Genomic DNA, 25,121 nt, shown 5'->3' on the forward strand with positions numbered 1-25,121 from the left:
TTCTGAGCGGCAGTCTGGGGGAGATGCGTGGCAGTTTCGGGGCTGAGGGAACATTGGTCCCTGGGAAAGTATTGGTTTAATGTCAAAAGTTACATGTAAACCATCTTCAATCTTTAATGTCACTCTCAGGCTGTCTTAAAGGTTCATAAAGGACGAATGAATGTTCAAATGTCAGCAGAAGTTACATTCAGGTCGAGACACAGCGATTCAAAAGGCTAACATCAAAAACAATGTCAAGAGGAATTTACAAGAGGAATATAGAATTCCCACGATATGATTATTGGTAGGTAGAACCTTCTATTAGGCTATGTAAAAGACAGCTCTGGTAGTAGGCCAGATAGGGGATATTCATGTTACAATACAAATAATCAAAAAGTTAAAAATATCAAAGCCAATTGCCAAGAGGGATTCACTGACACTGAGGTATATAAATGGTCATAGGTTAGTCTAATGTGGAACTAAACATGACATTAAACACTGAGCATGTAGCATATTGATATGCTTCACGTTTCACACACATCATCTGGCCAGTAGCAGTAATAGCTCTAGCTGGTTTACAGCTGTGGCCGATCCATTAAGGTATATGGTATGGTTATCCATCCATGGCCAGTAACACAGAAACAAACTACAGAGAGAGCTGGCAGAGTACCACATGCCCCCGGGCAGCCTGTGGACGTTGATCGGACTCCGAGGGGTGCATGTGCTGTGACACCATTTCTGTGCATATTGTTAAATGTCCCTTCTTGATCTTTTCAACTTAGGAGTAATTCCGCTGTTCGTGAGGGTTTAGGCGTAAGGTTATGTAGCACATTCAGAGAACAAGTCACCCTGTTACACCTTCACTCTCTCTCCCTATTCCTCTGACCAGCTCCCTCGTATAGAGACACTCTCAATACCAAATGTCTCTCCCCTGACCCCTTTCTTCGCTCTGTGAATTACATCTCAATCTGTCTGTCTCCAAATCAAACTGAAGAATGCATGGCCAGGTTTACAGTTAATATTTGGATAAACGGCAAAGAGAATGAATGTCAAAATAATGGCCTACATCTCCACTGTCCTTGCCCTCTCTGTGTGTCTTCTTCTGTCTAGTCTAATCTATTTGTAACCGAAGCTCATACTGCTTTGATTCCACATTCTCTCACACACACCTTCACACATATATGAATGCGCACACACACACACACACACACACACACACACACACACACACACACACACACACACACACAAACACACACACACACACACACACACATCACAGTGGCATCAGATAAGACAAGCACCATCAGTGATGGTGCTTGTCCCCCCCCCCCCCCGCAGTCTCACCCCTCTGCACCACACTTCAAATGGCACGCAGCATTCAATTAGCTATGTCCCAGCTGACAGCTTTATCAAGGCATCAAGGCTGACTCTTACCAGTCTGCATTTGCATCTCTTCTTAACAGTGGGTAGAGAGCCTCTTCCCAGGGAGCTGGGCAGGCCCCCCGTCGACTCGCTCTTTGAACGTTCCAAGCCTCTTGTATTGATTTGTTGGGTTTCAGCTGCGGTGCACCGCTGCCCCCTAAGGTGGGGCATTGTATTGCATGCAGCCTTTGAACGAGAACTCAACTCATTATGGTTGCAGCAAGAGAGGGAGAAGCACACACTGTCCTGAAATGTGCATATTCGGTTAAGAATGAATACAGTGGTAGAGTAAAGCTATGGATGATCTACTGAGTTAGATCTTACATTGGGATGATCAACAAGAATAGCAATACTAGACCCACTCAACTGAGTGCCGTTGAGAGGTATCTTGAGATGGAATATGACTACACACGGTGAACATGAACACGCTGCATAACCCTATCTAAGACAGTGTTTGAATACGACATTGCTTGATTGAGTCTGTGGTGGAATGAAAAATGGGTTTTAGTTAGAGACATTTCCCTTAGGAACTCTCATTGGGGGACTAAAATGGCTGAAAAGGTCTGATGGAGCCTATCAAGCCACTGGCATACTGTCCTCTATCGAGTCTAGACTACAGGCACTCAAAATAGAACTAAATGAAAGACTTCATTTGACAGGCAGAAACAGTAATGCACAGATTAATATGTAATAAAAAGTATCATATGCAATCTATTGACTGTATTCTGCATTTTTAACCACGGGTCTGTATGCACTTTTAACCTTCATAAAATAAACATGTATTTTGGTTAGTTGATGGTTTTCAAAGTGAAATTTGATTTATTCTGATTATACTTTTTTGCTTATACTAATGTACTCTCTTTTTTATCAGTTCTGGCATTGATTCTGATCTTCACCAAATATTGTGGATACAGATGGAGCTTTGGAAAAGCTTGAATGAGAACGGCAATCAGTCATTCATTCCCTCACATCCCTACAGAGGCCTCTCTCAGTGAAAAGTGCCTCTGTGTGTTAGCAGCCGAAAACAGGTAAACGCCGTGGAACATTTCCATGCAAACCGGGCCGAGAAACATTCTAAATGAATTTATTTTGCTGTACTCTCTGAGATGGGAGCGCTGCAGTGCCTGGCAGTCAAAATGCTGCAACAAGAGGGAGAGGGTCCCCAGCGCATCTCCACAATAACCACATCTGCAGGTTTTCACAAAATCAAATAGACCACTTTAGCTAGTGTGCAAGGAGTATAGGCCTACACATGCAAGCAGGCACTTACACACACACCTACGCAAACCCGCAGGGACACGCTCACACACATACCCACAGGCACGCAAACTCCCCTTGACATATATTTTTATGATATAAACCAGTGTGTAGGCACTCATGCATGTTAATCTGGAACGTGCACCTTCACCCTGCCATACATGTATTCCCCTTCCATAAATGGAGAGAAGTTACTGCTCATTACACACACACTCTCTCCCTTTGTATCTCTTTCAGGCAGGATGGAAATCTCATCATTGTTCAGGTGTCACAGACAAGAAAGAGCAGCTCCTCATCAAACTGTAGCCTGAAACCTCACTGCTGCTCCTCCTATCGATGCCTGACCCCAAGCCAGGGGAAATGGAGAACTTCAATACAGCACTTTTCTAATGACTGGAGTTCTCTTTTATTAATTGCAGGTGAAGGAAAGGGGTTAACATTTTCACGTGTGATGGGTCATGAAGAATGTGGAATAGTAACTACAGTATAGGCTAGTGTGTTGATTACCTTTCTGTACAGCACAACAAAATTGTGTAGCGCTTCTCTGCCATCTGGTGGACAAAAAGTCACCTTCCTACAAATACAATGCTACGTCAAACCACAGAGATAACGACAATGTAGTTGAACATAAGCCTAGCCTCTCATATAATCAAATTGCTTCAGAAGCATTCATTTTGTAATGCAGCTGAGGCAGTGTAATAGCGCACAAAAGTATATCAGCGAATGTCCAGTTTACCACATCCTTTATGCAGGTTCTACGGTCTATGCTTCTATCCTTCTGAGATTAGGCTTGTTCTTTTGCCAAAAGATAAATTCATGGTTACCACATTCACTATCAACGACATGGTCAATCTGTATTGATAATTCATTGTCTGTATCCATCCCATTGAAATAACTTGCTTATGTCCCAATTCTCTTTCCTGCCAGTGTACCCTTTACCTTTCAGATTTGAAAATAAATGACTGGTATAAGTGTGGAAACTCTCCACCCAATGCTTTTAGTTTAGTGAGCAGTGAACACTGAAGACTGTGGCTAAATGAAGATTGTTCACTTAAGACTTTTTTTTCCAATGTTAAATGGCCTCAGTACCAGTCTACTTAACAGGATGGTTCTCCAATAGACACCATTAGCAGCTGGGTCTGGTCTACTTATGTCATTGACTTTTATTGAACAATAAAGAAACAGTAAGACATCTCGCCTCCTCTTCCGTCTTGTGTACAATTCAGGAGATATTGGGACACATCCATTCATTGTGGCAAGGACGAGAGGGTGTGATTTTCCTGAGTATCATGCAGTCATTTGCTACCTAACAGGAGCAATTGCACTTTCCACACCAACCAGTAAACATGCATTTCAGTTTTCCAAACCAGAATGAGACTTACGCAGTCATTTTAAACCTGTCAGATGACAATTTCACAAGTGCTGGTACACAATCTAGAAGTGCTTACTTGCAGCAGCCCCTTTTGAGTTTTCAGAAATGTTTCAAAGTTCTACCAGAACATTATGTCAATACTGGCAGTAAGATATCAAAATTAACTAAACAGTATCTAAACTTTGACAGCAGTTGACAACCTGGGTATAGGCTTAAACATCTTCAGTGTTTAGCACTCAGAGGATATCTCAGGAGAGTAAACACTACATTGTGCAAGGCAACAGTGAAGGTAGCACTTACTAAAGTTTCAATTAAGCGAATCACCATCTAACAGATGGGAATCAGTTTGCATATCATGCAAAACATCAACATACGACAAGACCAATATGTAGAACAAAAAAAAACATTTATTTTCATTGCTGGATCATCCCATTCCCAGTTGGTTTGACCTCCTGGGGAACCTTCAGCATCCAATGCATTTAGTCCAGCTGTGAAAAAGCAATTTCAGGGTTAGATTCATGTAAAGATTTACAACTAAATCAACTTTGTCAATAGAATGGTATTGTAGAATATCATTAAGAACATAACCTATTGATTATATTATGAATAAAATTAAGTATCTAGCCAACTAGCTAGTGATATACAATGCATTCGGAAAGTATTCAGACCCCTTAACTTTATCCAAAAGATTTGTTACAGCCTTACATAAGTATTCAGATCCTACACTCAGTACTTTGTTGAAGCACCTTTGACAGCAATTACAGCCTCGAGTCTTCGGTTTGACGCTACAAGCTTGGCACACCTGCATTTGGGGAGTTTCTCCCATTCTTCTCAGCAGACCCTCACAAGCTCGGTCAGGATGGATGGGGAGCGTCGCTGCACAGCAATTTCCGGGTCTCTCCAGAGATGTTGGATTGTGTTCAAGTCCAGGCCACTCAAGGACATTCAGAGACTTGTCCTGAAGCCACTCCTGCGTTGTCTTGGCTGTGTGCTTAGGATTGTTGTTCTGTTGGAAGGTGAACCGTCGTCCCCAGGCCGAGGTCCTGAGCGCATCCCTACCACCCCGTAGGGATGGTGCCTGATTTCTTCCAGATGTGATATTTGGCATTCAGACCAAAGAGTTTAATATTGGTTTCATCAGACCAGAGAATCTTGTTCCTCATGGTCTGACAGTCCTTTGGATGCATTTTGGTAAACTCCAAGCGGGCTGTCATGTGGTTTTTGCTGAGGAGTGGCTTCCGTCTGGCCACAGCCCTAAAGGCCTGATTTGGCAGAGTGCTGCAGAGACAGTTATCCTTCTGGAAGGTTCTCCCATCTCCACAGAGGAACGAACTCTGGAGCATTGGGTTCTTGGTCACCTTCCTGACCAAGGCCCTTCTCCCCCGATTGCTCAGTTTGGCCGGGCCGCCAGCTCTATGAAGTGTCTTGGTGGTTCCAACTTCTGCCATTTAAGAATGATGGTGTCCACTGTGTTCTTGGGGACCTTCTATGCTGCAGAAATGTTTTGGTACCCTTCCCTGATCTGTGCCTCGACAATCCTGTCTCGGAGCTCTACAGACAATTTTTTCCACCTTGCGGCTTGGTTTTTGCTCTGACATGCACTGTCAACTGTGGGACCATATAGACTGGTGTGTGCCTTTCCAAATCATGTCCAATCAATTGAACTTAACACAGATGGACTCCAATCAAGTTGTAGGAACATTTCAAGGTTGATCAATGGAAACAGGATGCACCGGAGCTCAATTGAGTCTAATAGCAAAGGATCTGAATACTTAAGTAAATAAGGTATGTTTTTTTGCAAACAATGTGTTGATTGTGGGGGGAAAACGAAATGTATCAATTTTAGATTAAGGCTGTAATGTAAATGTGGTAAAGGGGTCAATACGAATGCACTGTAACTGCCCCATGCTTGGTAAACTACCTGTCCTGTGCATTCTGAAGCAGGAATTCCTTTACCGCTGACCTTACCATATTCAACAATGTCAACAACTAGCCAACGGTGACTTACAGTGGATATAGTGTGTACAACGCAAATACTCGCCTTAACAAAGCCGATGTCGTTCGCGTACTGCCTGAAGCACTGCCGACACATGTTGAGCCCGTATTTACGGATCAAACCGTGTCTGTTCGAGCATACCCGGCTGGAAAACAAAGAATGCAAATATTAGACAAGAATGATGAATGATTTAATAAGTGCCCAGCAAGTTCAAGCTCATTCAAAGTTAGCCAACCAACGACGTTACCTAGCTAGACAGTGTTGGCAGCAGATAAACCTGCAACATTCACATTCAGGGGTATAATTATGACAGAAAATAGGTTCTCACTAGCCACGTCACTGTACTTAGTACTACAAGCTGCCAACAGCCAACGTTAACATGCGCTAAAAATGTGAGGCCCAGCGTTGTTGCATATCAACCGCCATATTAGCTCGAGCGAAGCCCTCATGTGGTTCAAAATGTACACCAAGAATTTGGGTCCGTGAAAATCTACCGGACTCTAAAATTCACTCCAAAGAAAATACTAAACGATATATTGAAGATAACTGACCAGGATCGGGATCCCTGACCGAATTTTCTAGGATGACTCCAATAGAGCTGCTGATGACCCATCTTGTCTCTTTTGCTCCGATGTCAGAAAGGAATAAGGGTGCGCATGCGCATAAAATGTTCTGCCGGGCGTCTTCCGCCCACAATGCATAGCGGAAAACATCGCATTGCGTGCATTCTTGTAGTACACCTCTAGATGGCGCCAACAACCTGCAGCAGCATCAACAACCCATCTGGAGTCTGGTGCTGCAATTGTTGACTTGAATAGATGCTGAATTTATTACATTTCCCCAATAGGCTGACCACGCCACCGTTGCAAAATAAATGTAGAAATCTATGTTATTCAATTGTTCCGTGTTACACGGAACCCAAACCGGCTGCGCACGTGCGCCATCGTGCATAAATTTATTTTGTCCCCCTACACCAGACGCGATCACGACTTGCAGGTTAAAATATCAAAACAAAATCTGAACCCAAACCGGCTGTGCATGTGCGCCATCGTGCATAAATGTATTTTGTCCGCCTACACCAAACGCGATCACGACATGCAGGTTAAAATATCAAAACAAACTCTGAACCAATGACATTAATTTGGGGACAGGTCGAAAAGTATTAAACATGTATGGCAATTTAGCTAGTTAGCTTGCACTTGCTAGCTAATTTGTCCTATTTAGCTAGCTTTGTGTTGCTAGCGAATTTGTCCTGAGATATAAACATTGAGTTGTTATTTTATCTGAAATGCACAAGGTCCTCTACTCCGACAATTAATCCACACATAAAATGATCAACCGAATTGTTTCTAGTCATCTCTCCTCCTTCCAGGCTTTTTCATCTTTGAACTTATATGGTGATTGGCATCTACACTTTCATAGTATTACGACGAAAACCGGCAAAACAGTTCGTCTTTCAATCACCCACGTGGGTATAACCAATGAGGAGATGGCACGTGGGTACCTGCTTCTATAAACCAATGAGGAGATGGGAGAGGCAGGACTTGCAGCGAGATTTGTGTCAGAAATAGGAATGACTTCTATTTTAGCCCTTGGCAACGCACTCTTTGGCACGTGCGAACAGTGTGGGTGCAATAATTTAATAACATAGATTCCTACATTTATTTTGCAACACAGTGTAGTCAGGGTATTAGCGTCAATATTCGGATGAATAGCTCAACAAGGCATTTGTACAAGCAGCTATCATTCATTTAAAATGGCATGCTGTTAAATATTTACAATAATACATATGCAGAACTAGCCTACCCATCTTTCATCTCCTCAAATGCATAGGTGAATCAATAGAAAAGTACGTAAGAAAATCAACCAGATTGAGATCATTTCACTGTGCAATTATCATTTAATAAGAAAAACAAATCCAACAAACTGTGAACACAGACAAGGGTAGTGCGTACGGCCCAGTACATCACTGGGGCAAAGCTTCCTGCCATCCAGGACCTACAGTTGAAGTCGGAAGTTTACATACACTTAGGTAGGAGTCATTAAAACTAGTTTTTCAACCACTCCACACATTTCTTGTTAACAAACTATAGTTTTGGCAAGTCAGTTAGGACATCTACTTTGTGCATGACACAAGTCATTTTTCCAACAATTGTTTACAGATAGATTATTTCACTTATAATTCACTGTACCACAATTCCAGTGGGTCAGAAGTTTATATACACTAAGTTGACTGAGCCTTTAAACAGCATGGAAAATTCCACAAAATGATTTCATGGCTTTAGAAGCTTCTGATAGGCTAATTGACATAATTTGAGTCAATTTAAGGTGTTCCTGTGGATGTATACCTTCAAACGCAGTGTCTCATTGCTTGACATCATGGGGAAATCAAAAGAAATCAGCCAAGACCTCAAACAAATTGTAGACCTCCACGTCCACAAGTCTGGTTCATCCTTGGGAGCAATTTCCAAATTTCTGAAGGTACCACGTTCATCTGTACAAACAATAGTACGCAAGTATAAACACCATGGGACCACGCAGCCGTCATGCCGCTCAGGAAGGAGACGCGTTCTGTCTCCTAGAGAGACGCACAGAACAACAGCAAATGACCTTGTGAAGATGCTGGAGGAAACAGGTACAAAAGTATCTCTATCAACAGTAAAACGAGTCCTATATCGACATAACGTGAAAGGCCGCTCAGCAAGGAAGAAGCCACTGCTCCAAAACAGCCATAAAAAAAGCCAGACTACGGTTTGCAACTGCACATGGGGACAAAGATTGTACTTTTTGGAGAAATGTCCTCTGGTCTGAAGAAACAACAATTGAACTGTTTGACCATAATGACCATCATTATGTTTGGAGGAAAAAGGGGGAGGCACAAGCCGAAGAACACCATCCTAATCGTGAAGCACGGTGGTGGCAGCATCATGTTGTGGGGGTGCTTTGCTGCAGGAGGGACTGGTGCACTTCACAAAATAGATAGCATCATGAGGGAGGAAAATTATGTGGCTATATTGAAGCAACATCTCAAGACATCAGTCAGGAAGTTAAAGCTTGGTCGCAAATGTGTCTTCCAAATGGACAATGACCCCAAGCATACTTCCAAAGTTGTGGCAAAATCGCCTAAGGACAACCAAGTCAAGGTATTGGAGTGGCCATGACAAAGCCCTGACCTCAATCCTATAGAAAATGTGTAGGCAGAACTGAAAAAGTGTGTGCGAGCAAGGAGACCTACAAACCTGACTCAGTTACACCAGCTCTGTCAGGAGGAATGGGCCAAAATTCACCCAATTTATTGTGAGAAGCTTGTGGAAGGCTACCCGAAATGTTTGACCCACTGTGAATGTGATGACTTCAACTGTATATACTAGGCGGTGTCCGAGGAAAGCCCAACATATTGTCAAAGACTTCAGTCATTCAAGTCATAGACTGTTCTCCTTGCTGCCGCATGGCAAGCGGTACCGGAGCGCCAAGTCTAGGACCAAAATGCTCCTTAGCAGCTTCTACCCCAAGCCATAAGACTACTAAACAATTAATCAAACGGCCACCGGGACTATTTACATTGCCCCCTCCCCATTTGTTTTTACACTGCTGCTACTCGCTGTTTATTATCTATGCATAGCCACTTTACCCCTACCAACATGTACAAATTACCTCGACTAACCTGTACCCCCGCACATTGATCCCTAGTTATTGTCACTTTATTCTGTTACTTTTCGTTATTTTTTATTTTAGTTTATTTGGTAAATATTTATTTAGCTCTTTCTTGAACTGCATTGTTGGTTAAGGACTTGTAAGCAAGCATTTCACCGTAAGTCTACACCTGTTGTATTTGGCGCATGCGACCAATACAATTTGATTTGATTTAAATATGACTTTGTTTATCTATTGTTCAAAGAAATGACTAATTCTTAAGAAATAGCATACCAACTATATACATGCAATATTGTATTTACAGAGATCTCCATATTGTTACATTGTTTATAATCTTACAGTTCACTGGTTCAGTTCCACCCGATGCTGTCAATTCAATGCAACATTGTAGCATAGCCAATAATATCATTTTTATGTCTTGAGAGCCCCCCTCCGGAGTAATGCATTGTGGGAGCCAGAGGTAGGCAGCGGTTTGGAATTTTGTGCCAGCGTTAGCTAGCTAGCTGGTTAATGTGTTATTTTGATCAGAAATTGGGAGCAGGAGAGGAGAGAAGTGATGGAGGAGAACGAATATCTCATGTCATCGCACTGTTAATTCCGGCTGAGAAAGCTGCATAGTACGACTACCCTTTTAGGTAAATATAAAAACGCAGTTTTTCCACGATTGAAGCTTGTTGCGACAGTCTGTTTTGGCCATAAATTGAGGCGCAGCTGGGGTGCTTGTTTGTAAATATGATACGCTCGCACCAGCTAGCTTTTACGAGCCTCATTTATACGTTGCTAGCTAGCTACCGTAACACTTGGTAAACAATGTTTAAGCTACCAAATATAGCTTTCTGGTAGTTGTGTATGATGCAGACCTACACCGCATAAGTCTCGAGCGAAATGGGGTTGGTGGTTTTGACGTATCTGTCCCTGCGCGCCAGTTCTGAGCTACCAAGACGATAGCTAGAAGGAAGATAGCATAATTTGCATGAACTAGATTTGGTTAGATAACCCACATATCCCGCAACGGATGCCATGGGAAGGACGAGATGTTAATAAACGACAGATTTTTTTTTTTTTTTACATTAACATTCACAAACATAAGAAAAGGGTTTAGTTTTGAAACGATAGGTGGTGGTTAGCTTAGCTCTACAGCTTGTTGACTGTTTGTTGACAGAGAAATTATGTTTTTTTCTTAACGGTGTACATTACACGCCTGTCATGCTGACTTACTAGTGAACGTCAGCATGACAGGCGTGTAATGTACACCGTAAAAAAATGAATATCGTTGCTCTGTTTTAGGCAAGGTAGTCTGTGATCCAGTGCAAACGCTCTTGATTTGTGTATTGATTGTGACAGTGCCTCTGGGCAGTACAAATCAGTGAGGGCAACCCAGAAAGAAACGATGCTGAGAAAATGAGAATAGAGAACTAATCATAGAATGTTGAAGTGGAGCTCGGGATGATATGGGAAGGCTCATATGTCTAAATTAAGATTTTAGCTAAATCATGATGACTGGCAGATACTTTGTGAAGATAAATGAAGTATTATCCCTAAACGACAATCATTTAGCCTACAGATTGAGATATACAGTGTATTCGGAAACTATTCAGACCCCTTGACTTTTTCCACATTTTGTTACATTACAGCCTTATTTTAATCCATGTTATAATAATGTTTTTCCTCAATCTGCACACAATACCCCATAATGACAAAGGGAAAACAGGTTTTTAGAAATATTTGCAAATTTATAAAAAATAAACTTATTTGCATAATTATTCAGACCCCTTGCTATGAGACTTGAAATGGAGCGCAAGTGCATCCTATTTCATTGATCATCCTTGTGATTTTTCTACAACTTGATTGTGGTAAACTTGTGGTAAATTTAATTGATTGGATATGATTTGGAAAGGCACACACCTGTCTATATAAGGTCCCACAGTTGACCGTGCATGTCAGAATAAAAACCAAACTATGATGTCGAAGGAATTGCCCGTAGAGCTCCGAGACAGGATTGTGTCGAGGCACAGATCTGGGGAAGGGTACAAAAAAATTCTGCAGCATTGAACATCCCCAAGAAAACAGTGGCCTCCATCACTCTTAAGTGGAAGAAGTTTGGAACCACTAAGACTCTTCCTAGAGCCGCCTGGCCAAACTGGCCAAACCGGGGAGAAGGGCCTTGGTCAGGGAGGTAACCAAGAACCCGATGGTCACTCTAATATTGCTCTTACAGAAAGACAACCATCTCTGCAGCTCTCTGGCCAATCAGGCCTTAATGGTAGAGTGGCCAGACGGAAGCCACTCCTCAGTAAAAGGAGGCTGCACATGGCAGCCTGCTTGGAGTTAACCAAAAGGCACCTAAAGGACTATCCGACCATGAGAAAAAATATTCTCTGAATGCCAAGTTCACGTCTGGAGGAAACCTGGCACCATCCCTACGGTGAAGCATAATGGTTGCAGCATCATGCTGTGGGGATGTTTTTCAGCGGCAGGGACTGGGAGACTAGTCAGGATCGAGGGAAAGATAAACGGAGCAAAGTACAGAGAGATCCTTGATGAATACCTGCTACAGAGCGCTAAGGACCTCAGACTAGGGGTGAAGGTTTTACCTTCCAACAGGACAACAACCTTAAGCACACAGCCAAGACAATGCAGAAGTGGCTTCGGGATAGGTCTCTGAATGTCCTTGAGTGGCCCAGCCAGAGCCCAGACTTGAACCTGATCGATCATCTCTGGAGAGACCTGAAAATTGCTGTGCAGCAACGCTCCCCATCCAACCTGCCAGAGCATGAGAGGATCTGCAGAGAAGAATGGGAGAAACTCCCCAAATACAGGTGTGCCAAGCTTGTAGCGTCATACCCAAGAAGACACGAGGCTGTAATCGCTGGCAACGGTGCTTCAAAAAAGTACTGATTAAAGGGTCTGAATACTTATGTAAATGTGATATTTAAAATAAAAAAATATTTGTCATTATGTTGTATTGTGTGTAGAATAATGAGATTTTTTTTTACTGAATTTTAGAATAAGGCTGTAACTTAACAAAATATGGAAAAGGTCAACGGGTCTGAATACTTTCCGAATGCTTTTGTGGAATGTTTTTTGTCCGTGTGTTGTCTGTGATGCGTTTTGCAGATTGTTGTCTAATCTTCTGTCATAAAACAAATTGTTTTGTTCACCTGAAAAGATCTATGCACTCCAATAAAACAGCAGGCTTTTATCATTGACATGATGTATGTGGGTTGCATTTAATAAAGGACGCTGGTTTAGTACACACAATAAGGAATACTACAATTACTTAAATTATTTTCTCTTTGTCTTCCAGTGGGTTCCATGCACACCCCTACCCTGCAGCCTCTTAGCGACCAACATGCCTTATGGAACTCTCCCCTGGCATCACTGATATTCGACAAAAACCCATGTTTACATTCCAAAAGTTAGCTCTAGCAACCAGCAACAGGCGTTAGCAACAAACACAATTTGAGGCCGTTGTTTTCCAAGTCTGCATGCCTCCCTGCCTGGCCGCCAAGCACAGCAGTACCATTTGAAATTGCAAACCTGTGTTTCTCAACAATCAACTCCTCGCCCTTCCCAAGGGGTGACAGCCTATCATGAGATTCCGAATCTACAAGAGGAAGGTACAATACACAACGAGTCCCAAGTCATGTGTATGTGCTGCATGTTTCTGTACTGGGCATGTTTAAAATGGCACAAACAAAACACATTATTCGGAAAAAAAACAGTCATAGACAATAAAACAGTCATAGACAATCTTATTGTGACATATTTAGTTCAGCTGAAGAAACAGGACCTACTGGATCAATTGAATAAGATATTAACTCATTGTACGCTCATATGAACTCTGTTACATAGAGTAAGTTTATCTTCAAAAAAGAAAATAGAAACAACAATGCAATTGGCAACAATAGTAAAATAACGCCAGAAGAGGGAAAGATAGAGTCCAAAACCGGGCATGGGATATGATTTGATTTGTATCTTATGTCCAGGTGGTAATACTGACGCTGGTGGTGGTGGTGTGTGGCTTAGCCTTCTGGACCAGTGGGAAGCAGAAGAAGAGCAGTGGAGTGGTGGTCCCCAAAGAGGCTGATGGAGCGAGGAGAAGCAGCAGTAGTCAGGTGCAGCCACAGGCCACACCTGCAGTCAGTCGGATACCCATCGTACCGCCAATCGCACCTGTAGCACCTGCCAACGATACCCAGCTGGAGAACCACCCCAAAAAACAACTGGAGAAGGAGAAAACGGTCAAACCGGATGTGGACAACACTACCCTCGTCTACCGTGGCATCGTGTTCCAGCTCAACTTTGACCAGACGGTGAGGCACGAGGAGAGGTTCAGAGCAGTGAGGAAGAAGGATGATCTGGTGGTGGTGGTACAGGTGCACAACAGACCTGACTACCTGAGGCTGCTGGTGGAGAGTCTGAGGAAGGCCCGGGGCGTGGAGCGCATCCTGCTCATCTTCAGCCATGACTTCTGGTCCCCCGAGATCAACCAAGTGGTGGCCTCGGTTGACTTCTGCCAGGTCCTCCAGATCTTCTTCCCCTTCAGCATCCAGCTGTACCCCCAGGAGTTCCCGGGCCACGACCCCAGGGACTGCCCCAGAGACATTCCCAAAATGGACGCCTTAAAGCTGGGTTGCATCAACGCAGAGTACCCCGACTCATTCGGCCACTACCGCGAGGCCAAGTTTTCCCAGACCAAGCACCACTGGTGGTGGAAGCTGCACTTTGTGTGGGACAGGGTCCGGGCGCTGAAGGACCACCGGGGCTTGGTCCTTCTTATCGAGGAGGACCACTTCCTCTCCCCGGACTTCCTCCACCTCCTCAAGCTGATGTCGATCCTGAAGAGGGAGAATTGCCCAGACTGTGACATCCTGTCTCTGGGGAGCTATGGCCACATCAGCTACGCTAGCAAATCCAACAAGGTGGAGGTGAAAGCCTGGAAGTCCACCGAGCACAACATGGGCATGGCTCTGAGCAGGGAGACCTACCAGAAGCTCCTCCAATGCACTGATTCCTTCTGCACCTACGACGACTACAACTGGGATTGGTCCTTGCAGCACCTGACCGTGACCTGTTTGCCCTCCTACTGGAAGGTCATGGTGAGCGAGGCGCCCCGTGTCTTCCACGCCGGGGACTGCGGAATGCACCACAAGAAGTCTGTGTGCATGCCATCCAGCCAAAAGTCCAAGATAGAGAACATCCTTCAGAGCAGCAGCAATCAGTTGTTCCCCAAGAACTTGCTGATCACTAAGAGACTGCCAGCTAACGGGGCAGGTGGGGTGGCGCCCCATGTGAAGAACGGGGGCTGGGGGGACATTAGGGACCATGAACTCTGCAAGAGCTACCTTCGATTACAGTGACTTTATTATCATTATTATATTGTTACTCTTCTCTTTTTTTGCATCCTCTGACTTTAAGAAAAAGAAAGCCTTTAAAAAATAATCTTTATGGACTATTTCTTCATATTGCCTGTTTTATCGGACTGTTCCAGACTGTTCCAAATAAAAGAGTATGTTGGGTTTGGAAGTTTCTCTTGGTATGTATATCCAAGGCATTGATTTAGAGTATACAGTATATCCTCCGAAAAGTTCTACAGTATGTAATCTGATAAAATGACTGTGGTGCCTTTTTCCCATACATAATTGTTCAAGTGTTTCATTATTTGCATTCATAATAGCTTTTAATAGCAAGAATGCCATTGTTTTTTTAGCTCAAATTAAACTGGATATGTGGAGCATCTGTGTAAAGGGAGTAAATTGTGACCAAAATGAGAGCCAGTGGGGACAGTCAAATCTAGTGAATTAGTGGACTTTACTATCCCAGTCTGCATGCATAATTCATTTTGAAGTTATTTATATGGTATAGATTTGCTGAGATCAAAGCAGGTCCTCGGAGACACCTTGTCCCATTTACATGAGCTTCCATTTAACTTCTATTCTCAATAGGTTTAACAGTATGTCCTTCCTACCAGAGTATTAAGAGAGGTGTCAATAGGAATGCTGATCAGACTAATATCACACCATTAAGTTAACAATGAAGTCGCAGTGCTTAAAAATCGTCTTCTAAGTTACCAAGGTACTAAACCTCTCAATTTGCCACTTAACTGTTTATCCCTGATGTTACTCAAGGATGTACATTTAGTCAAAGGAAAGTCATTAGATCCCTCCATGACCATTTCCCTGCTCTCTGCTTCAATCTTAATTATGCTCATGGGGAGAATATTTTACCTCAATATTTTTTTCAAGAAGTGATTATTTAAATTCATGGTTAAATATATGGATTCCCAGACAACATTCACAGCATTGAAATAAATTATAATTGCTGGTGCAGTAGCAGAGTACATTTACATATGAGGTTCTTAGGATGCAACTCTTTATTGACAGTTTCCTCGTGGCCAAGCTAACTTGGTGGCTTCACTGAGGCTGCATTGATTTTCTTTCCCAACCCCCTAAAGCAATGGTTAAAATCCAGGCCTGCCTGACTGAGCACCGTATACAAAATCTATCTGGGATAACTGCAGATATAAGGCCAACTCAGTTACTTGTCTCCATAGGTATAAATCTACTAGTCTAAGAAAATACATTGAGTATACAAAACATTTTTCTTTCCATGACAGACCAGGGGTACTCAAGTACAATTTGAGAAGGTCCGGTCACACAAATGTCCTAGGTGGCAAAGGTCCGGATGGATAATGTAATTTATCGGCGTAGTAACAAAGCCCCCCTCGCAACCCATGCGACCCCAAACTGTTCACACCCATCTTGTTGTCGGAGAGAAAATGTTGCAGTTTTAAAGCTAATTTCCCACAATTCTACACATTTTGCATTGGGAAGATATTTGTTTTGCTGTTTTAAAGCAAATTTCCTGCAGTTCTATGCATTCTTCCATGTCTTATGTGTGTTTATATGGAACCAGGGGTCGTATGACCCCGTTCTGGATCCGGTCTGAGGTCTGCCAGTTGAGTATGGGGGACATACAGTGCATTCGGAAAGTATTCAGACCCCTTGACTTTTTCCACATTTTGTTATGTTACAGCATTATTCTAAAATTGATTAAATAGTTTTTCCCCCTCATCAATCTACACACAATACCCCATAATGACAAAGCAAAAACAGGTTTTTAGACATTTTTGCAAATGTATTAAAAATAAAAACTGATATCACATTTACATAACTATTTAGACCATTTAGTAAGTACTATGTTGAAGCACCTTTGGCAGTGATTACAGTATGCTTGGGTATGATGCTATAGGCTTGGCACAGTTGTATTTGTAGAGTTTCTCCCATTCTTCTCTTAAGATTGTCTCAAGCTCTGTCAGGTTGGATGGGGAGCATCGCTGCACAGCTATTGTCAGGTCTCTCCAGAGATGTTCGATCAGGTCAAGTCCGGGCTTTAGCTGAGCCACTCAAGGACATTGAGAGACTTGTCCCTTAGCCACTCCTGCATTGTCTTGGCTGTGTGCTTAGGGTCGTTGTCCTGTTGGAAGGTGAACCTTTGCCCCACTCTGAGGTCCTGAGCGCTCTGGAGCAGGTTTCATCAAGGATGTCTCTGTACTTTGCTCCGTTCATCTTTCCCTCGATCCTGACTAGTCTCCCAATCCCTGCCACTGAAAAACATCCCCACAGCATGATGCTGCCACCAACATGCTTCACCGTAGGGATGGTGCCTGGTTTCTTCCAGATGTGACGCTTGGCATTCAGGTCAAAGAGTTCAATCTTTGTTTCATCAGACCAGGGAGTACTTTATGTACCTTTTGGCAAACTCCAAGCAGGAAGTCATGTGCCTTTTACTGAGGAGTGGCTTCCGTCTGGCCACTCTACCATAAGGTCCTGATTGGTGGAGTGCTGCAGAGATGGTTGTCCTTCTGGAAGGTTCTCCCATCTCCACAGAGGAACTCTGGAGCTCTGTCAGAGTTACCATCGGGTTCTTGGTCACCTCCCTGACCAAGGCTCTTCTCCCCTGATTGCTCAGTTTGGTTGGGTGGCCAGCTCTAGGAAGAGTCTTGCTGGTTCCAGACTTCTTGCATTTAAGAATGATAGAGGCCTCTGTGATCTTGAGGACCTTCAATGCTGCAGACATTTTCTGTGTCCCAGATCTGTGCCTTGGACACAATCCTGTCTCTGGGCTCTACGGACAATTCCTTCGACCTTGGTGCTTGGTTTTTGCTCTGACATGCACTGTCAACTGTGGGACCTTATATAGACAGGTGTGTGCCCTACTAAATCATGTCCAATCAATTGAATTTACCACATAAACATCTCAAAGATGATCAATGGAAACAGGATGCTCCTGAGCTCAATTTCGAGTCTCATAGCAAAGGGTCTGAATACTTATGTAAATAATATAGTTTTTTCTAAACAAATACCTTATTTATTTTAACCTGTTTTCGCTTTGTCATTATGGGGTATTGTGTGTAGATTGATGAAGAAAAACATTAATTTGATGTTAAGGCTGTAACGTACCAAAATGTGAAAAAAGTAAAGGGTTTTGAATACTTTCCGAATGCACTAAGTCTTTTTTCTGGTATCTGTACTTTACTATTTATATTTTAGACAATTTTTACATCACTACATTCCTAAAGAAAATAATTTACTGAATACTCCATACATTTTCCCTGACACCCAAAAGTACTAGTTACATTTTGAATGCTTAGCAGGCCAGGAAAATGGTCCAATTCACTCACTTATCAAGAGAACATCCCAGGTCATCTCTACTGCTTCTGAGCTGGCGGACTCACTAAACACAAATGCTTCGCTTGTAAATGAAGTGTGGATGTTGGAGTGTGCCCCTGGCTATCCCTAAATTTGCTTATTATAAGGAATTTGAAATTATTTATACCATTTTTACTTTTGATACTTAAGTATTTTTTTTAAATTACATTTATTTTTGATAGTTAAGTATATTTAAAACCAAATACTTTTACTCAAGTACTAATTTACTGGGTGACTTTTACTTTTTCTTGAGTCATTTTCTATTAAGGTATCTTTACTTTTACTCAAGTATGACAATTGGGTACTTTTCCCACCACTGTCTATATGTAGTGTGTACTCGTGCAAAAAAAGTTTTTCCTAAAGTCTTTATTTTTTACTTTTGATTTATTTTCTAGTCTGGTGTGGCCTTGCGTAAAAGCATTTGTGACAGTGCCATGGGCTGCTGGGGGTCATGTGACCTATAAATGGTGAGTAGGATGAAGCTGCTCATAGAAGCTATTCTAACGTCAGTTTTGCATAGAGTAAGATGATCCAAAATATGTGGCTAGGGAAACCTTTAGGGTAAACCTGCTCAGAATATGAGAAGATCTCTACAACAAGGAGTACCCTATTTCCTCACTCAAACTAAGTGATATTAATTAGATAGCATAATGTCTGCTGATGCGTTAAATAAAGCGTATAGCAGGTAAAACCATTTCTGTGTGTTTAAACCGCAGTACCACATAGGAAAATTAAAACCTCCATTGTGCAGGTCTGGTCTAGTGCTTTCTATTTTAGGCAGGAGTAGACCTGTCTTTTATCTATCTCCAGCCCTAAGGCCCAAGCCATCAGGGCTCTGGTGAGAGTGTATGCTTATTAATGATTGATAGCCATTGCACACATTTCAAGGTAAACACAACACCAGGTCAATGCAGAGGCACACACTGAGGAAGTTACATCACTAAGAGAGGGGGGGTTGGGGTTGGGAGTAATGCAGCAGTACATTGCCAAAATCTTTCTGTCCGTTGGATTCCGATACCTGAATATCCGTCTCCATAACACATTTAACTGTATGATTCTGCTTTCAACCCTGTGACATAATTGATGCATCATGTGGAGCAAAACAGCGGGTCTGGGACAAGGTAGCACGTCCGGTGAACAGGTCACGGTTCCATAGCCGCAGGCAGAACAGTTGAAACTGGAGCAGCAGCACGACCAGGTGGACTGGGGACAGCAAGGAGTCATCAGGCCAGGTAGTCCTGAGGCATGGTCCCAGGGCTCAGGTCCTCGGGGAGGAGAGGTAGAAAGAGATAATTAGAGGGAGCATAAATAAATTCACACAGGACACCGGATAAGACAGGAGAAATACTCCAGATATAATAGACTGACCCTAGCCCCCCGACACAAACTATTGCAGCATAAATACTGAAGGCTGAGACAGGAGGGGTAGGGAGATACTGTGGCCCCGTCTGACGTTACCCCCGGACAGGGCCAACCAGGCAGGATATAACCCCACCCACTTTGCCAAAGCACAGCCCCCACACCAGTAGAGGGATATCTTCAAACCACCAACTTACTACCTTGAGACAAGGCTGAGTATAGCCCACGAAGATCTCCCCCACGGCATGAACCCGAGGGTGGCGCCAACCCGGACTGGAAGATCACGTTAGTCACTCAACCCACTCAAGTGACGCACCCCTCCTAGGGTCGGCATGGAAAAGCACCATTAAGCCAGCGACTCAGACCCCGTAATAGGGTTAGAGGCAGAATCCCAGTGGAGGGAGGGGAACCGACCAGGCAGAGACAGCAAGGGCTGTTCGTCGCTCCAGTGCCTTTCCATTCACCTTCACACCCCTGGGCCAGACTGCACTCAATCATAGGACCTACTGAAGTGATGAGTCTTCAGTAAAGACTTAAAGGTTGAGACCGAGTCTGCGTCTCTCACATGGATAGGCAGACCATTCCATAAAAATTGAGCTCTATAGGAGAAAGCCCAGCCTCCAGCTGTTTGCTTAGAAATTCTAGGAACAATAAGGAGTCCTGCGTCTTGTGACCGTAGCGTACGTGTAGGTATGTACGGCAGGACCAAATCGGAGAGATAGGTAGGAGCAAGCCCATGTAATGCTTTGTAGGTTAGCAGTAAAACCTTGAAATTAGCCCTAGCTGTAACAGGAAGCCAGCACTGGAGTAATATGATCAAATGTTTGGGTTCTAGTCAAGATTCTAGCAGCCTTGTTTAGCACTAACCAAAGTTTATTTAGTGCTTTATCCGGGTAGCCGGAAAGTAGAGCTTTGCAGTAGTCTAATCTAGAAGTGACAAAAGCATGGATGAACTCTTCTGCATCATTTTTGGACAGAAAGTTTAGGATTTTTGCAATGTTACGTAGATGGAAAAAAGCTGTCCTTGAAATAGTCTTGATATGTTCAAAAGAGAGATCAGGGTCCAGAGTAACGCCGAGGTCCTTCACAGTTTTATTCGAGACGACTGTACAAACATGAAGAATAATTGTCAGATCCAGCAGAAGATCTCTTTGTTTCTTGGGACCTAGAACGAGCATCTCTGTTTTGTCTGAGTTTAAAAGTAAAAATGTATTACATGTTGCTTATGTGTACAATTCACACTACTTTTGGATTATAATTGGAGGCTCGTATGAATGTCCTGCTTATTATAATGTTTGTGTCATCATCGCAAATCAACTGCATTATACTTGAAAAACACTTCAACTTCAACCAGTAAAATCACTCTTTGGCTAGCTTTTACTGCTGCTTATATCAATGAGCATTAGCATTCTAGCTAACAACTGCTGCATCCAAAATAGTTATTTTGCAAAGATCACAACCAAATATAATCTTAGCGAATGTTCAAGCAAGAATCAGAACATAATTGTAAGCGTATGAGAACCCCCAAAAGTTTTTTTCTTTAAAAGTAATACAAATTCAAATCTAGGCTATGTTAAAGGGGCGCAGATGTTGATGGCTTTCGCAAAGAGTTGTGCACATCTGTGCATGACGTTAATGTGTAGTGTACTGGAAAAGCGTCTATAAATGGCTATATTTTCAGTAGGTTATTTCAAATTGTTTTTCTTCTGTCCAAGTTAAAATTACAGTATTACGATCTACAGTACTACTTTGGACATGTTTTATTTAACACACACACGCACAAGACCAGACCGTTGCACATTTTAAATGATGTCACAGGCTCCTACCTTTATCCCTTTTACCTGCAGCTGGGTTTCTTGCCTGGCGTGGTGGCACTTGTCTGTAATCAAAGTCACTTGGAGTCTGAGGTTGGCGGATCGAGTGAACTGAGGAGCTCTGTCGAACGGGTATCAATATGGTGTTCCTGGGGGAGCTGGGGACCACCAAGTCCTCTATGGAGGGGTGCACCGGCCCAGGACGGAAACTAAGCAGGTCAATGCTCCCATGCCGTCCAGTACTGGGATAGTGCCTGTGAGTACACGCTGCAGTGTGATTGAAACTCAATATTTTTTAAATTCTTTTCAGAATAAATATTCTGCTTGATTTGGCAACTGTTTCTCAGTGCAATGAAACCAAAACACAAACGATATGGAAAGAACTAGGCTATAGTCTAGCTACTAGTATCCTACAGTGCATTCAGAAATTATTCAGATCCCTTGACTTTTTCCAAATTTTGTTACGTCACAGCCTTATTCTAAAATTGATTAAATAAATAAAAAATCCTCATCAATCTACACACAATACCCCATAATGACAAAGTGAAAACAGGTTTTTAGAAATCTAAGAAAATGTATTACATATAAAAAATTCGATCCCAGGCTATGTCACAGCCGGCCGTGACCGGGGTACCCATGAGGCGGCGCACAATTGACCTAGCGTTTTCCGGGTTAGGGGTTTGGCCGGCCGGGATTTCCTTGTCTCAATGTGCTCTAGCAACTCCTTGTGGCGGGCCGAGCGCCTGCAAGCTGATTTCGATCGTCAGTTGGACGATGTTTCCTCCGACACATTGGTGCGGCTGACTTCCGGGTTAATCGAGCAGTGTGTCAAGAAGCAGTGCGGCTTGGCAGGGTCGTGTTTCGGAGGACGCATGGTTCTCAACCTTCGCCTCTCCTCTCGACTGTAGGGGAGTTGCAGTGATGAGACTAGACTGTAACTTCGAAAAAGGGGTGAAAAATAGAATGTCAATAAAAAAATACTTTGAAATACCTTATTTACATAAGTATTCAGACCCTTTGCTATGAGACTCATTTCCATTGATCATCCTTGAGATGTTTCTACAACATGATTGGAGTCCACCTGTGGTAAATTCAATTGATTGGACATTATTTGGAAAGGCACACACCTCTCTATATAGGGTCCCACAGTTGACAGTTCATTTCAGAGCAAAATACAAGCCATGAGTTCGAAGGAATTGTCCGTTGAGCTCCGAGACAGGATTGTGTCGAGGCACAGATCTGGGGAAGCGTACCAAAAAATGTCTGCAGCATTGAAGTTCCCCAAGAATACAGTGGCCTCCATCATTCTTAAATGGAAGAAATTTGGAACCACCAAGACTCTTCCTAGAGCTGGCCGCCCAGCCAAACTCGACAATTGGGAGAGAAGGGCCTTGGTCAGGGACGTGACCAAGAACCCGATGGTCACTCTGACAGCGCTCCAGAGTTGCTCTGTGGAGATGGGAGAACCTTCCAGAAGGACAACCATCTCTGCAGCACTCCACCAATCAGGCCTTTATGATAGAGTGTAGGGTGACCAGACGGAAGCCCCTCCTCAGTAAAAGGCACATGACAGCCCGCTTGGTTTGCCAAAAGGCACCTAAAGGACTCTCAGACCATGAGAAACGACATTCTCTGGTCTGATGAAACCAATATTGAGCAGCATCATCATGCTGTGGGGATGTTTTTCAGCGGTAGGGATTGGGAGACAAGTCAGGATCGAGGGAAAGATGAACGGAGCAAAGTACAGAGAGATTCTTGATGAAAACCTGCTCCAGAGTGCTTAGGACCTCAGACTGGGGCGAAGGGTCACCTTCCAACAGGACAACAACCCTAAGCACACAGCCAAGACAATGTAGGAGTGGATCTGCAGATAAGAATGGGAGAAACTCCCCAAATACAGCTGTGTCAAGCCTATAGCATCATACCCAAGAAGACTTGAGGCTGTAATCGCTGCCAAAGGTGCTTCAACATAGTACCTATTAAATGGTCTGAATACTTATGTAAATGTGGTATTTCAGTTTTTATTTGTAATAAATATGGGGTATTGCGTGTAGATTGATGAGGGGAAAAAGTATTTAATCAATTTTCGAGCAAGGCTGTAACGTAACAAAATGTGGAAAAAGTCAAGGGCTCTGAATACTTTCCAAATGTACTGTATAGCACATTTGAGAATGATCTGCCTCCTACTGACGAAGAGAGTGGATTACTGAATGAAACTCCAATAGGCAACAGGCCTACAATACTTTTCCCATTTTATGAAGTCACTTTAGCCCATATAATATTAAACATAAGTAATGCAGTAAAAAATGTGCCTTGAGTTTATCAGCAAAAAAATGTTTGTCTGAGAAGCTGTTATTGTGATACTAAAAAAAGCCTAACACAAGTGTTCAACCTTATTCATTTTAGCACACATGTAGAGTCGACATGAGTTCGAATCCAAACCATGCCCTTCTGACGTGCAAACTTTCCTGACTCCTCATCACTGTCCTATCTCAATAAAAAAAAATAAGCAAACTCTTAATAGCATGAAAACATCTGTTCCGTTAACCAAATTGAGTAGCTGGCCAGTACACATACAATATTTGGATCTAGGTGGGCCTACTGAGATTAGCGTGTGAATAAGTGAGTGTTGTCCTTATGCTGTTACAGTCGCCGAAGCATCACCCAGGTGAGTGCACACTTTGACAGTGGATGATCAAGCTTACCTACGGAGGGGGAGGAGGAGGAGACGGCGTGCCTGATGAAGGGCTGCTGGCCTGTCTACTAGCTGATCTGACTAACGTTTCTTCCTGCCTGTCTGTATCATCGATGCTCTCTCCACTCAAGCTACTGCTCCTACTGATTGCCTTTCTGAACTGTCTAAAGACATCTGAAGCTGTGGAAGACCATCAATAATGAACTGCCAAAACTCTACTTTTGTTTTTGTTTTTGTGTTCAAAGCGACTTTTGTAATGAAAAGTGCTTTCCTTAGACCAGAAAAAAAAAGGTTAGGATTAGTTTTTTTCCCATAAGTGTTTTAGGTGAAAAAAAACGTGTTAATAAGAAGGGAAAAAATGAAACAAATATTGTTATTTATCTTTTATTGTAAGTGAAAAATTGTCCTCAAAAATAAGATTACAGTTAATGGGTACAGTAGCTGAAAACCATGCGGCATCAGAATGTCCACTACAGAGGACATTTCTTGATAAGCTATTATTTAGCTCTTTTATTAAGTGAAAAAATATTACACAGTCCTGACAACTGACTATTCCTGAGATATTCAGTTACTAGCAACAATTTGAATAACAAACTCACAGAAATTATAATTAATAATTACACACTTTCCCCAAAATGTGCTAATTTTGACTTCAGCTATTTTTTTTAGAACCAGGATGATAAAGTTCTCAAGATCACCCCCACACATGTGGTACCATTGAAAAGCCCAACATGTCCTCTCAAAGGGCCAACAGAACTTAATACAGTGGCTTGTATGGCCTCTCCCTCTGTCAGAAGAGGGTATAACCGAGTCATAGGTCACTGCATCCTCACCATGGGCCTACAAACATACACAC

General features: G+C 42.8%; 2 protein-coding genes across 3 annotated transcripts; one reads left to right on the forward strand and one right to left on the reverse strand.

Moving 5' to 3' along the window:
* Positions 1–4,422: 4,422 nt before the first annotated feature.
* On the reverse strand, positions 4,423–6,709 carry LOC120024106 (40S ribosomal protein S29). Its single transcript, XM_038968246.1, has 3 exons — positions 6,581–6,709; positions 6,075–6,174; positions 4,423–4,521 (listed from the first exon to the last, which is right to left on the reverse strand). Exons 1-3 carry the CDS (start codon positions 6,640–6,642, stop codon positions 4,513–4,515), a joined length of 171 nt encoding a protein of 56 aa, XP_038824174.1. The 5' UTR covers positions 6,643–6,709; the 3' UTR covers positions 4,423–4,512.
* Positions 5,769–15,421, forward strand: LOC120024105 (alpha-1,6-mannosyl-glycoprotein 2-beta-N-acetylglucosaminyltransferase-like). 2 transcript variants are annotated; one of them, XM_038968245.1, is made up of 3 exons: positions 5,769–5,818; positions 12,991–13,303; positions 13,673–15,421. In XM_038968245.1, exons 2-3 carry the CDS (start codon positions 13,277–13,279, stop codon positions 15,044–15,046), a joined length of 1,401 nt encoding a protein of 466 aa, XP_038824173.1. In that variant the 5' UTR covers positions 5,769–5,818; positions 12,991–13,276; the 3' UTR covers positions 15,047–15,421. The 2 variants fall into 2 exon arrangements, with proteins under 2 accessions (XP_038824173.1, XP_038824171.1); XM_038968243.1 differs by lacking the exon at positions 5,769–5,818 and adding an exon at positions 10,015–10,318.
* The last annotated feature ends 9,700 nt before the right edge of the window (positions 15,422–25,121 follow it).

Source organism: Salvelinus namaycush, chromosome 29 (assembly GCF_016432855.1).
Source record: "Salvelinus namaycush isolate Seneca chromosome 29, SaNama_1.0, whole genome shotgun sequence".
NCBI lineage: Eukaryota > Metazoa > Chordata > Actinopteri > Salmoniformes > Salmonidae > Salvelinus > Salvelinus namaycush.